Below are 12,915 nucleotides of genomic sequence, written 5' to 3'. Positions count from 1 at the left end.
CTGCAGCTCGCGGTACATGGGATCCGTGCTCAGCCTCTCGTAGCCCTCCAGCACAGAGCACAGCATTTGGTACACCCCCCGCACCTCCGCCAGTCGATCCACCCCCACTCTCAGCCCCACCCCCACCTCCCCGTCCGCCCTAAGCAGCTCCAATAGCTCCGCGACAACACCCGCCTGGGCCCGTATCTCCCGCCAAGTGTGTGCCCAGGACCCGTAACCCGCCAACCCCTCCGCCGCCGCCGCCTCCCGCTCCAGCTGCAGGCTGGTCTGTCGCAGCACCGCTAGCAGCGGCCCCCTCAGCTGGTCCAGCAGCAGCTGCAGTAGCAGCTGCTGCCGCAGCTGCGCCTGTGCCGCCGCCGCCGCCACCGCCTGCTCCTGCCGCCACTGCGCCTCCTGCTGCAACGCCTGCCGTACCCTAGCCAGGGACATCGTCAGCAGGAGCTGCTGCAGGAACAGCAGCGGCTGCAACACCGCATCCACCTCCGCCTCCACACCAGCTCCTCCTCCTCCACCACTACCACCGCCATCACCAACATCTCCACCGCCATTGCCGCGGCCGCCGCCGCCGCCAGAGACACTGCCCCGCGCAGCCCTCTCCGCTGCCCTCAGCAGCCGCGGTCGCACTTGCCACCTGTCCCTGGGCACCTTGATGACGTGGGTCAAGGCGTGCAGCTCCAGCCTCCTCAGACTGACCGCCAGCTCCAGGGAGGAGGTGAGGGCTGCGGCGGTGAGGCAGGTGGCGGGCAGCTCCAGAGCCAGCGTGTGCAGGTGGGGCAGGGAGGTGGTCATCAGCTGCACGTGGCGGGGCTCCAGCAGCGGGCGGCAGGCGGGGTCGCAGCGCAGGGCCAGGTGGGTGAGGTTGGTGAGCTGGCTGAGCCTGGGGAGGGAAGGGAAGGGCAAGAAGGGGGGCAAGAAGAACCACGTGAACGAGTGAAGCTGATGCCAGGGATAGACCGACACGCCGGAAGTATGTAAGGAATACCAGCTGACCAGTCGCGACTTGTGAAGGGAGGAGTGGGGGGTGAGGCAGAGGGGGTTGCAGAAGGGGTTTCATGTGGAGGGGCCGCAGAGGTATAGGTGCGCAGGAAGGGGTGCGGGTGGGTTTGTCCATGTGGGTCGCACGGGGGCTTCTTGAGGGTGGAGGGAGAGAGAGAGAGGGAGAGAGAGCTCTCGTCACGCGGTGTCTGTGTTGATTACTCACAGGTATACAGAGTGACATCGGTACTGATATTGTGCAGACGCAGGTACTGGTAGCCACTTTTATGACTGTGACTTGAAGCCCTAGCAGAGCACCCTCCACCCGCACCCCCAAGGGGCTCCCCCACCCCGGTTGCTGTCCCCTCCCCGGCTCGGGCCCCTGGGCGGCAGGTGCCGAGCCCCGGCGGCGCCCGTATCCGTCTAACCTCCCCCCCTTCACCCACACGCACTTGTACAGGTTGTCCGCCCTGCCCTCCTCGAACCGCAAATCCAGGTTCCGGAGCCCCACCACCCCGGACAGCTCCTCAATGAAATTCTCATCCAGCTCAAAGCGGGGTAGACCACCAACACCGACACCGGTGCAGCTGCCGCCGCCATCGTGGCTTAGAAGGTCGCCAGTGTCGACAGTGCCGCCGGAGCCTGGACCCGCGGGTCGGTCGATACACTTGTCTTCCATAGTCGTGGCCTCAGCCATCTTCACCTCCCTGGCCCTCAGCCTGCCTAGACGCAGCACCACCTTGACAGGTTCCGGAGCGGTGGCTGGTGATGATGCGTCAGCAGCGGCGGCGGCGGTCGGCCCGTCGATGCGCCTCCGGTGCCGTCGCCGCTGTCTCGGCTGCTGAACCCCCTGCTGCCGCTGCTGCTGCTGTTGTTGTTGTTGTTGTTGTTGTTGTGCCTGCGTCAGCTGCCTCACCCCCTGGAGGAGCTCTTTAAACCAGCTGGCGGCAATATAGGGTTTTGGGTGGTAGGGTAGGGGTGGTAGGGTAGGGGAAAGGGGGCGGGAGGGTGTGCGGATCCTCGATATACGGATGCGGGGGCAGAAGGGGTGTGCTGGGAGGGATATGCAGTCGGTGCCGGGGGGTTGGAAACCCTAAACCCCGATTTCAGAGCAGCAAGAAGCAAGGCCCGGGTGCCCAATCCCTCTTCCCTTGGCCATCTAGCTCCACCCTTCCCCACTCACACACACACAACTTCAACCGACCCATGGGTCTGTCGTTTCCCGGCCCACCCACCCACCTACCTAGTGAATTGATCCGGATGAACATGGTCCGGATCGCCCACACCGATCTCGAGTAGGCGCAGGTCCTGCACGCGTATGTCGGTATGTCAATAGTAAGTGCGTGGCAGTGGGACCTACGGGGGGGGGATGTGGTTAGAAAACACACAGGAGGGGCCGCGGACCCGCTTACACGCGCCTCCCGGACACCTAATGACCATAATGGCCGCAAGAGAGAGTGCTGTGAGGCGGGTTTGGGTCGCATTGGGCCGTGTTGGGGGTCAGGGAGGACATCGCTGCTGTAGCTGTACCAGACGGCTTCCAATAGCAGGGAGCGGAGGGTCTGTATGTGTGTCTGCAAGTATGCGGGTGAGTGAGATTGCAAGGACATCCATCCATCCATCCATACATACATTTACATGTACATATATGTATACGTAGATACATACATCCTTACATCCATACAATACAGATCCTAAAACCCCATCTGCGTGTGGGTTTTGCCGTACCTGCAACTTGACGAGCTGCTTCGCCAGCTCGTCCAGCCTGCAGTAGTCCATGTCCTCCGCCCACACCCCGCAGTACGTGGCGACCTCGAGGTCCTCCACCTGCAGGGAGGTCAGCCGCGTGAGGGCCCCCAGCAGCCCGGGGGACAGCAGGCGGCCGCTGATGCGCAGGCGGGTGAGGCGACTCAGGCTGCCCAGGTCCACATCCCGGGCACTCCAAGTGGAGTAGTACTGCGGGGGACAGACGGACAGACAGGTGGGTACATACATAGTACATTGATTCGTACATACATACATACATACATACATGTATGGTTCATATGTACACATGGCTCAGATTAATCGAAAAACACGCACGGCTGTGTGCACACGTGCAGCAAACGTGATGACGGGGACCCTACAGAGCAGAGCGGTTTCTGCGACCAAGTGAGTGAGTAGGACCCCCTCTCCCTCTCCATCCGCAGATCACCCTCGCGTGCCGCCACCCTCAGCTCCCCGCCCCGCCCGCCCACTTCCCCGCTCCATATCCCCCTCCCCTTCCCCGCCCCACGTACAATCATACCCCCCCACACATACACACGCGCGTACCCACCTGCTTCCCCAGCTCCTTGCCTCGCTCCACCGCCTGCAGCAGCTCCAGGGAGGTGAGCCGCTCCAGGGAGGATAGGCCGTACAGAGCCACACCCCGGGGCTGAGACACGAAGTTGGCTGTCACAGACAGGCTTTCCAAGCCCCTCAGTAGCCCCAGGGCACCCAGGCCCATGCAACACATCTCGCAGTCCTGCGGGTCGGGACGGCGGGATAATGCTGGTCGTACTCGACCGCGGTGGCGGCCCCGGGTACGGCCGCCGCGTGCGGCCGCGTCCTCGGCCTCCGGGGAACCATCCGGTTGCGCGGGCGGGTTTGGCGGCTGGGGTGGCGGTGGGAGAGGGTAGTCCTGTGGTAGCAGAGGGGGATGGGTTGGGGGGAGGGATGTGCGGTTGGGATTCCCTTTCTTTTCTTTCCCCGTCCCTCATTCCCGTCCTTCCGCCCCTCTGATCCCTTGCTCCCCTCCGACCCCTGCTCCATCAGCCCCAGCCCACGCCGCGCTGAACACCCCCTCACCCAGTCTATGGTCAGATGTCGCAGCTGGGTCCAGCCGGCGAGCTCCTTGAGGGAGAGCAGTAGCAGGGACCGGTTGTAGCACTGGCTGAACACGGTGAGGTTAAGGGTGTGGACCTGAAGGGGGGGCCGGTGAGGGGGTGGAGGGGGATAGAAGTTAGGCAACTACCGGGGTCTGAGGCGGTTGGACGGTTGGGGCGGTTGGGATGGTGAGCGCGAGCCAGGGCTGGGGGAAGATGTGGGAGGGCACACATGCGGTGGGAGAGTGGGGAAAAGACGAACCACACGCGATTGAAGCTGCTGCCAGGGCAAGATAGTAGCAAACGTAAAAACTGACCGAAAGGCGTCCGTGGCGACCGTGACCTCGGGATGACGAAGTGGAGAAGATGTCGGAAAAAAAAACTGTCGGAAAAAAAACTACGTACCTAAGCCGCCAGAACTAAAAAAGCGGAATAGTATTGCCAATCCGTAAAGAAGAGTGGAGAGTGGGAGAGTGGGGACACAATACACAGGGAACAGACACGGAGCACGGCTGTGGGGTCCCTGTCTGTGAGTGGGCTCCCTCCTCCGGCCCCACCTGCGGCAGGAGACTCGCCGCGCTGCGCATCAGGCCACATCCTCGAGCTGCTGACACCGTATTAGCTGCAGTAGCAGCAGCAGCAGCAGCAGCAGCGGTGACCTCCGCCTCCTCCTCCTCCTCATCATCATCATCCTCATCCTCGAGGCGGTTGCTGTTGCTGTTGTTGACATCATCCACCCTCAATGACAAATGGGAGACACCTGGGCGGAGGCGGTTGAGACGGTTTGATACAGTTGTGGAAGTTGCGGGTTGCGTGTGGGCCAAACAACCGGATGGGTTAATGTAGTTAATGTAGCGTGGGCTGAGGCCCCAGGCGAGGTGAGGCGAGGCAGATTAAGCAGGCAAGCGGACCAGGTGATATGGTTCCGGAGCTCACGAGGCCTTGCCAGCTGCACGGGGCTAGACGACGGAGGAGAAGAACCAGATAGCAATGGCCGCATCACCGCCACCATCACTCCCTCCTACGGGCCCTCAGCCTCTCCCTCTCTTCCCCCGGGCCCCCCCCCACACACACACCCGTCCCCTCTCACTTCGTGTCAATTGGCTCCTCCAGTGTTTGCATGTGAGAGCCGCTGCCAGTAGGTCCCTGGCCGCCAGGTGGGGGCCCAGGTGCGACAGCACATCACTGGAGAGACTGCCCCAGTCGGTTTGGGGCTCTATGGGGGTGGCGGCGAGCAGGTCAGGACGAGACTGCGGCAGCAGATCAGGAAACGGGAAGGGGAGGGAGAGGGTTTGTCTTACGTATGTATGTATGTATCCGTTCGCCACGACTTGTGCGATGTACTCCTGAATGTATGCATACATGTTGAGGCGCCGTTGATCCGCTAGATTTGGTTGGATGCTGGTGGTGAGTTGCTGAACCCAACGAATACATTCTGAAGTCGGATGGGGTGAATGGATTAGGGTGGCCCTCTCGCAGGGGAGAGCAGGGAACTGCCTCGGGAAAGGGGGCCGCTGGTGAAGATACACCCCCCTGTAACAACATACATACATACATGGCGTCATGGAGGTAGATAGCTGGATGGACGTATAAGCATAGATTAAGAGAAGGTAGCGCTGCTTTCTGGTGGGATGGCTTGTTAGTGATAATCTGCCCGGGGGAAGAGAGAGCAGGTCGAGCAACCGCGCGGCTAGCGCCCTCTGAAGCGGGGTGTCGTGAAGTGTTGTCGTGAAGTGGGCCGCGGCGCAGGAGAGGTAGGGCCGCGGGCGCGGGGACTTCTTGGAGTACAGCTACGCGGAGGGCTTAACATTCGTGCGTGCGTACCTTGGGTCGGCGCGGCAGGGGCGTCCCAGTGCGCAGCGCTTCATAGCGTCGCTGGGCGCGGTTCACGCAGCGCTTGTTGCAGCAAATGCGCGCCTGCGGTATCATGCCCGTTTGAGAGAATAACTTTCCGGTCGCATACATGCATCCTACATTTGAGCCAGGACTCACAGATTCCCACGCATTCGCGGCTGGAGGGACCCAGAGCACACCGGATTCTATCTCACATCCACATCCTGGGCATTCGTTGTTTGACATGAAAGTAAACCCTCTGTGCGTTGTTGACCTATAAATGGCTTTCGAGGTTGAGGACGTGCAAGGCCTGCTTCCCCGCCTTTGGCAGGACACCTTATGATATCAAGCTGCGACAACAAAATTTATATGTCGTGTCCAAGTACCATCCAAGGCCAACCGGCCAAGGAGGTCCTATTTGGGCCCTGGCCGTGATGAAGGTATGAAGAACACGAACCAGGCGAGCGTCGACGAGTTGAGGGAATACAAATTATGCATAATGCAAAAGACGGATAGGGATGCTCAGGTTTCTTCGCCGTTATCGCCCGAAGTTGCAATATCGACCGAACCAATCACATCCCAATCATTTCCATCACATGCACATTTCCTAACGTTAGATGTTATTTTACAGGCTACCAGTGCAAACGTATTAGGTTTGACTCAGGGTAATTAAATGGGCTGGCCATGCCTTACAGGTTACAGCATCTGGCTCGTGTTCGCCTTCCAACTGGATAGGGCTAATACGCTTTCCATATTCGGCAGATCATGCGCAATATGCTTTCGAAACTGTAAAAAACAAATTAATCCACGGAAAACGGCAACTGTCACCTAATCAACGGTATCCTGAAGAGTCCGCCCTGCCGCGGCTGCCGGCCGTCGCCAAGATCCCGCAGCATATCTTCTTTTCACATAAAATTTAGGACCCATACTCCATCCGTCGCTGCTGCAATTCTATCATTGGAAAAACGTTGTGTGTGGCGATGGTAAGGCACGTAACAATGTGCCCTAACATCGCCACACACAACAATTACCAAAACGTTTAGACGAAGGCACGTGGCAATGACCTGCTGCAACCATGGGCAAATGTTTGAGAATGCGCTGGGCTACCTGGCATCCATCTCCTCCTGGTATTGCGTATTGTCGCCATATTTGTCCCTAGGGACCAGTGCAGTCCAAATGTCGCGCAGCACAAAGGATACAACCCGGAAGCTGTTTCTTCTGTTGCATCTGTATGCCTGGTCATCTGTGTTCGTACGCCCGTACTGTGTCCTTTGCTAATTGTACCTCTCTCAGGAAGCTGGCCCTCTCTTAACAGGACCCTGCGGCTGGGGACACTAGGGCCTGTCCCAGTCAGAACTCCGCAGCTAACAATTCCGTACAGATGAAAGTTGACCAGCAGGCTTTTCAGGCATCTCGTTTCTTATGGGCTTGCGGAGAGGTGACCACCTCAAGCTCCAACGTGCCCACATTCTGGCAGCGACCATGCATACACACAGCTTGGTGAAGCCCAATACTATTACATGGTTTGGCGGAAACATCAAAGCTGAGTAAAAACACAGGCAAAGCAACCGAACATTAAGACCGCAATTTGCTGGCCAGGTAACATCCAATTTCCCTGTGAACGCAGCAAAGCCATATCCACACAGCACAGGCGAGGGAACGGCGACCAGAACTCGGGGCCGCCAACACGCCTCCGTAGCTCTATAATACATAAGCGCATATACATCTAAGCGAATTTTGGGTCACATCCCGGAAGCTTAGTATCAGTACACGAAAAGCCAGATGTTTGTACACCTTCCCTGGTCGCAACCCTGCAAACTGTGAATAAACTTTGCCCGGCCTCGGACAAACCGAATGGACCCAAATTGTGGGTCAAATCCCCTTATACAACCTGCGTCAGTTGGGAGACTAGCTAGTGCCGCAAGTATAGAGCACTACCAGTTCCTTAATGGCAGCACAGGGTCGCGCTTTGTCAGGATACCATAAGCATGGACCAACGCCAACATAAGCGCTGGCCAACTCACCGCCAGCAGGGGGAATTTGAACTTGAAAAATTGCCATTGTTGGTCTCCCCCCATATTTGAGTCTCCAAACCGTGTCTATAACAGTGCCGTCCGTCTAAGCAGCCTGTACATTGAGTCACCGGGACACGCTGGCCCCACATCGAATCAGTATCATAGCTGTTGTTCCAAGAGCGAAAGAACATGAGCCCAAGGCGCAGCAGGCTTCACAGCTTGGCGTGGGGCATCATTCCCCGGCGCGTCACTACGGCCTCGATGTTGCCATGAGGCTCGCTTGTGGCGACATACACGTCGTTGTTGAATTTGGAGCCTACCGGATTGACAGGGATGAAATGCAGGTTGGGCATGTTCAGGAACACCGACTCGGCTTGGGGCACGCGGTCCAGCAAGTTCTTGGCCATGTTGTACAGCGTGTACTGCACGCTAGGGCTGTACACGCCACTCTTGGCCGGGCCCAGGAATGCGTCTAGCAGCCCGCTCTTGGCAGCCGAGAAGGCGGCATCATAGCAGGATGGCTGGGTGGTGTACTTCCAAGTGCAGGTCACGGTAGAGGCCATGATGCGGTCGTTGACCTCCGGCAACACCGTGTACTCGTCGCGCAAGAAGCCTTCGTAGCCCGACTGGGTAGTCTTAAGTAGGCTCAGCTCCTTAAGGCCTATCATGCAGGTGGAAAGCCACGAAAGTCGCAAAAGTTGGCGTTTGTGAGTGACATGACAACTTTAATGCACATTGCGCGCACAGTATGACAAAAGGGTGTGTTATCGGAAGCGCCCCCGACCGCAGGGCCGAAAGAGAGAAACATCCAGGTAAAAGCCATTCGAAAGCAGGAAAGGAGGTCTTGACTGGCTGGCTGGCAAAGAGCCCGCAGGCCTACCCTACAGCTCAGACGGGTACGACATCATAAAAACCGTTCAGCGGGACCCACCAGCAGTTACGTCCAGCTTGCCAGCCTTGTCATAAGTGACATACACCGTCCGCATCTCGGTGCCGGCAAGTGCGTAACCTGCGGGATGGAAGGAAATCAGTCATTTTCCCGCTGGAGCTCCCGAGCATATTCTTTTCCCCTTTCTCGAAAACTGCGTCCTGCAAAGAATCCACAAAGCATACCAGAGCGGAAACTCATGAAGCGCAGCAGCATCGATCCCAGTGCCCTCACCATGATCGTGCGGCAGGCCACCAATTTGCATGCGGTTCCAGGGCTTCTGCTCAACGTAAATCTTGGCCTTGCTCACCTGAAAGTAATATAAGCGGCACCGCTAATCGCGCGAATTCGGCACAAGTGTCAAACGCAAACCTTACCAGCGGGTAGGTGCGCACGAAGTGCTGTGCCAGGGCTATGGCAAACTGCTCCACGGTGCATTTCTGGGACATACGCTGCGCCACGACGTATACCTAAGGTGGAGCAGTTTAAAAATTCGGTAGAGGTTTCTGGCAAACCAGCAACAATGCCTCGTCGGTCGCCTTACCGTATTTTTTTGGGTGTCCGTTGCCGTCATGCCAGTGTTCTCGCCCTTGACGAAGGCATGCTCCATATCGGACTCGATCATGGTGTCAACATTCCACTCAACCATGTGGTGGATATTGCCATCGCGCCAGACGCGACCAAGGCGGACCTTGCTCTTTCCATGTTGGTGCAAAGGCAACGCGTAAGCCATTTCCTTTTCGCTTCCAGGCGAGTAACGTAAGTCTGCCTCACAAAAGGCCAAGCAAACACCGCGATGGAAATTAACTTAGCATGTGGCGCACATGCTTTTGTCTTTGCACGACTGTCACGACTGTACTTTGTCGCTTTTGACCGTTTACGTTATGTTTCTATACTTGCTGCCAGCCATGAAAACCTTTATCAAACGTTCTCAGCAAATTCCTGCTTTTCTGCATGGACGACCAGGAACGGATCCTGCAACCAGTCCCGGTCCTAGCTGTTCTCCGCTCGCTGCCGCTGGACATTTTGCGTGACAGCTTCTGGAATGTACTCCCGCCTGAATCTCGCATTGCATTTCGTCAGGCATGCCGCTCCCTGGACGCGTGGGTCCGACACGATTTGAAAACCACAACCGCCGTGGTATTCAACCACCATTACCTTGAGTCACTGGGCAGAACAGGCCAGAGCCTTGCAAAACACTTCCAGGGTTTGCAGTTTCTCACAATTCGCCAGGCGTCCGCCGGGCGCAAGCCACTTCCTCCCGAGGTTGTCTGCACATGTTTGGAGCTGCTGCGCCATGGAAGTGGCCCTCGCACAGGCGACCCACATCCGGCCGGCCTCAGCTTCCGCTTTGTACGCAAGTTGGCACTGCGTGACTGGCCGTCCGTGACCTCGAGTGAGCTGGCGCTCCTTGCAGACGCCTTTCCCACCCTGGAGCATCTGGCGGTGACCTGCCGGTGCGTCCCCTGTTGGCACAGGGCCTCCTGAAGCCTGAACTATCTTGTTTCCCAACAGGCACAAATGTATGCTAGGCATGTCAGGTATTCGGAATGAAGAGGGGCGGACTGATGGAAAAGAATGAAGGCGCACGGCGATGTGGGTCATGCACACGGGAACAGTTCTTGATTTGGAATATGGTGTCGATGCCGAGGAGCATTTGGACGATTGCACTGCTGCATTCCTGACAGTGCAGGAGGAATGGTGGCCCCTCCTCCTCCGTACAGCTGGTGTCGACGAAAGGCAAAGAGAGAAGCAGCGCCATGGTGTCCAGGACATCAAGGCCCGGGAATCAAATGTCTAGTGTCGGCTTCTTCTTCCGTTGTGTAGGGGCCCCGCCGGAGGCATGGCCAGGTAGCTGAGGCCCGACCTGTAGCTATAGCCACCATCGAAGCGGAGGCTCCCTACAGCCATACCAACATGACCCACATAGGTGGACCTAAGGCCCTGCAGTCACTGAGAGGGTCAATCCAGGCTCTCTGCCCACCTTCTCGCACAGGGGTTACCGTTTTCATTTCCGCATATCGTTATCGGGGCCTGTTTAAGCGCCTCAGGCCCAGTCGCAACGCACACCCGTATCATCATGGCCCGTTGCTCAGGGCCATTAGGAAACATGTATGAGGAGCGCGCCAATACTTGGTCCGGGGGCGAAAAGGATGTGGATTAGGTACAGCCAAAGCTTCACGTCGTCTGCAGGCCGCTAACTTATCCCGTGCCATAATGTACACACTGGATGCCCCGCACCTGCGCTCGGCGCCTAGCTGCACACATGCAAGGCGCAACGGCAGGCGGGAGTCTGTTCGTTACCGCAGAGCGATCGTGCCAGCCCAGCCCATCCTCCAGCCGAAGAACGAACATACCAGGAAAGCATGACGGGCGGGCACTGCTTGTACAGCGATGCTGTACTACGGCGATTGCTATCCTACACCTGTATCCATCATCCTGCATCTGCAAGCTGGCCCCCTCCTAGGGTTCCCTGCAGAACCGCCAAACGCTTCATACTACCAGCTGAACGTTTGCACGCAGCCTCCTTCGGCACACCCCACACCCCCTGCCGAATCCACGTGCAGCCTATGCGTGCATGCACTGGAAGCAATAGTTCTGAAATCCGACACCCAAATAGAGCTCGTGGCCCTGGATGCCACCGGACACCTCTTCCCTTTTTTTGCGGTGAGTGCTGCGACATGGTGGGCATGTGTGGAGATGGACGAGGGGATGAGGGAAGAGGTGTCCACACATGCCCACCATGTCGCAGCACTCATCGCATCCACCGACTGACGTGTCCCCTGCGGCTATTTCAACCGACCCAGATCCTCCTCCCTGGCTTTCCCTCCGCAGGACGCGCTCCTTCCCACATCATTACGATTTGCCCGTCGATCTGCTACCCGCCCTGACAACTCTCTTCCCATGCCTGAGCAGCCTGGAGTTACGCGGACTGAGCCTCCTGCAGCTCCTATCAAGCCTGCCGCAGCCGAAGCAGCATCACCAGGGTCCGCTGCCGTCACCACCGCCTCCAAAGCAGCGATTGCCGGTTGCTGCATGCTCTGCAGCGGCAGCGGAGCCAGGACCTGAGTCGGAGGCGGACGGCGCGTGCGGCCGGTATCGGAGCTTCTCTTGCGGCGGCTCGGGACTTGCGGTGCACACGTCGTGCACCTCCGGCTGCGGCTCCACAGCCGCTACCGGTCCGGCTGTGGGAACTAGCCAGGAAGGCGCTCTCGCGGCATCACACACACCCGAGAGCTACGCCCTCCAACAGCAACCACAACTCGCCCCAGTCCCGCGCGGGCCAAGACAAATAAGTAGCACCGCAACCCTGGCCGCTGCGGCCCCTGTCAACGGCGATGGCCGTGATCACGAAGACACGTTCGCGGTCCGTCGCCAGATGTTCACAGATGCCGGAACGTCTACAGTGAAACAAGGAGCAGCAGTTGCGGAAGCCGCCTCTACCGCCGCTGCTGGCTGCAGCAGAGGTGGATGTGACCGCAGCGAGCAGTGCGGTGGTCTCCAGGTTCTGGGCCGCCTGACGCGTCTGTCCAGCCTGGCGCTGGGTACCTTGGACCCGCCGCCGCAGCTGCTCACTGACATGGGTCTGGCATTAGGACGGCAGCTACGGGTGCTGGAGCTGGACGTGTGGCTGGTGATGACACCGCCATCGGAGCTGCGTTGTGTGGCAGTGGCGGTGGGCCGGGCAGTGTCCCTCCTGGAGGTCTTGCGGGAGCTGCAGCTGCGGCTCATGTGCTGTGTGGAGGAGGAGGAGGAGGAGGAGGAGGGCGGTAGCGGCTATCCCTGTGACAGCGGGAAAGAGGGGGAGGGAAGAAGTGGTGATGATGGTGGTGATGGTGATGGTGATGGTGATGTTCCGGAGGGGGAGGAAGCGGTGGGGGGCTTAGGTGGGCGGGCGGCGGCCGGATCAGTTCATGAGGGCGGGCCGAGGGGCCGGGGAGGGGAAGGCAGCTTGCTGGCGGCGCTGGTGCGGCCGGTGGTTGCCGCAGCGGTGCAGCGGCAGCGGCAGGGACAGCGGCTGCAGGGACAGCGGTGGCGGCGGCCGCCCGGTGGTGCACATGACTGGGCTCGCTGTACTGGTGGTATTGGTAGTCCTGGAGGCGCTGATGCGGGGCCCCAGGTGGTGCGGCTGCCAGGTCACGAGCTCAAGGCCGGGGAGTGGCGCTTGTTAAGGAGGCTGCCGTCGCTTGCTCGCTTGGAGGTTGGCGGGCTGGCGGGGGGCCTGGGGGATGTGGTGGCGCACGGGGATGCTGTGGTGGTTGTGGCGGCCGGGGGGGAGTCGGCGGGGAGGGGGGCGCCATCATCATCGAGTTCAGTG

General features: G+C 59.1%; 2 protein-coding genes across 2 annotated transcripts; one reads left to right on the top strand and one right to left on the bottom strand.

Annotated features, from left to right (window-relative positions):
* Positions 1-7,156: 7,156 nt before the first annotated feature.
* VOLCADRAFT_73602 (uncharacterized protein) lies at positions 7,157-9,389 on the bottom strand. Its single transcript, XM_002948078.1, has 5 exons — positions 9,142-9,389; positions 8,975-9,067; positions 8,832-8,907; positions 8,601-8,678; positions 7,157-8,330 (listed from the first exon to the last, which is right to left on the bottom strand). The coding sequence occupies exons 1-5, from the start codon at positions 9,328-9,330 to the stop codon at positions 7,882-7,884; spliced, it is 885 nt and encodes a 294-aa protein (XP_002948124.1). The 5' UTR covers positions 9,331-9,389; the 3' UTR covers positions 7,157-7,881.
* A 162-nt stretch (positions 9,390-9,551) lies between these two features.
* VOLCADRAFT_116694 (uncharacterized protein) lies at positions 9,552-12,273 on the top strand (the record flags this gene model as incomplete). Its single annotated transcript, XM_002948216.1, has 2 exons — positions 9,552-10,054; positions 11,433-12,273. Coding segments are annotated over 2 exons (1,344 nt in total), but the record flags the coding sequence as incomplete, so codon positions are not given.
* Positions 12,274-12,915: the final 642 nt, after the last annotated feature.

This window comes from Volvox carteri (assembly GCF_000143455.1).
Source record: "Volvox carteri f. nagariensis unplaced genomic scaffold VOLCAscaffold_9, whole genome shotgun sequence".
Taxonomy (NCBI): Eukaryota; Viridiplantae; Chlorophyta; class Chlorophyceae; order Chlamydomonadales; family Volvocaceae; genus Volvox; species Volvox carteri.
Note: the sequence above shows the minus strand (reverse complement) of the source record. Positions and strands in the feature narration are given on the sequence as shown.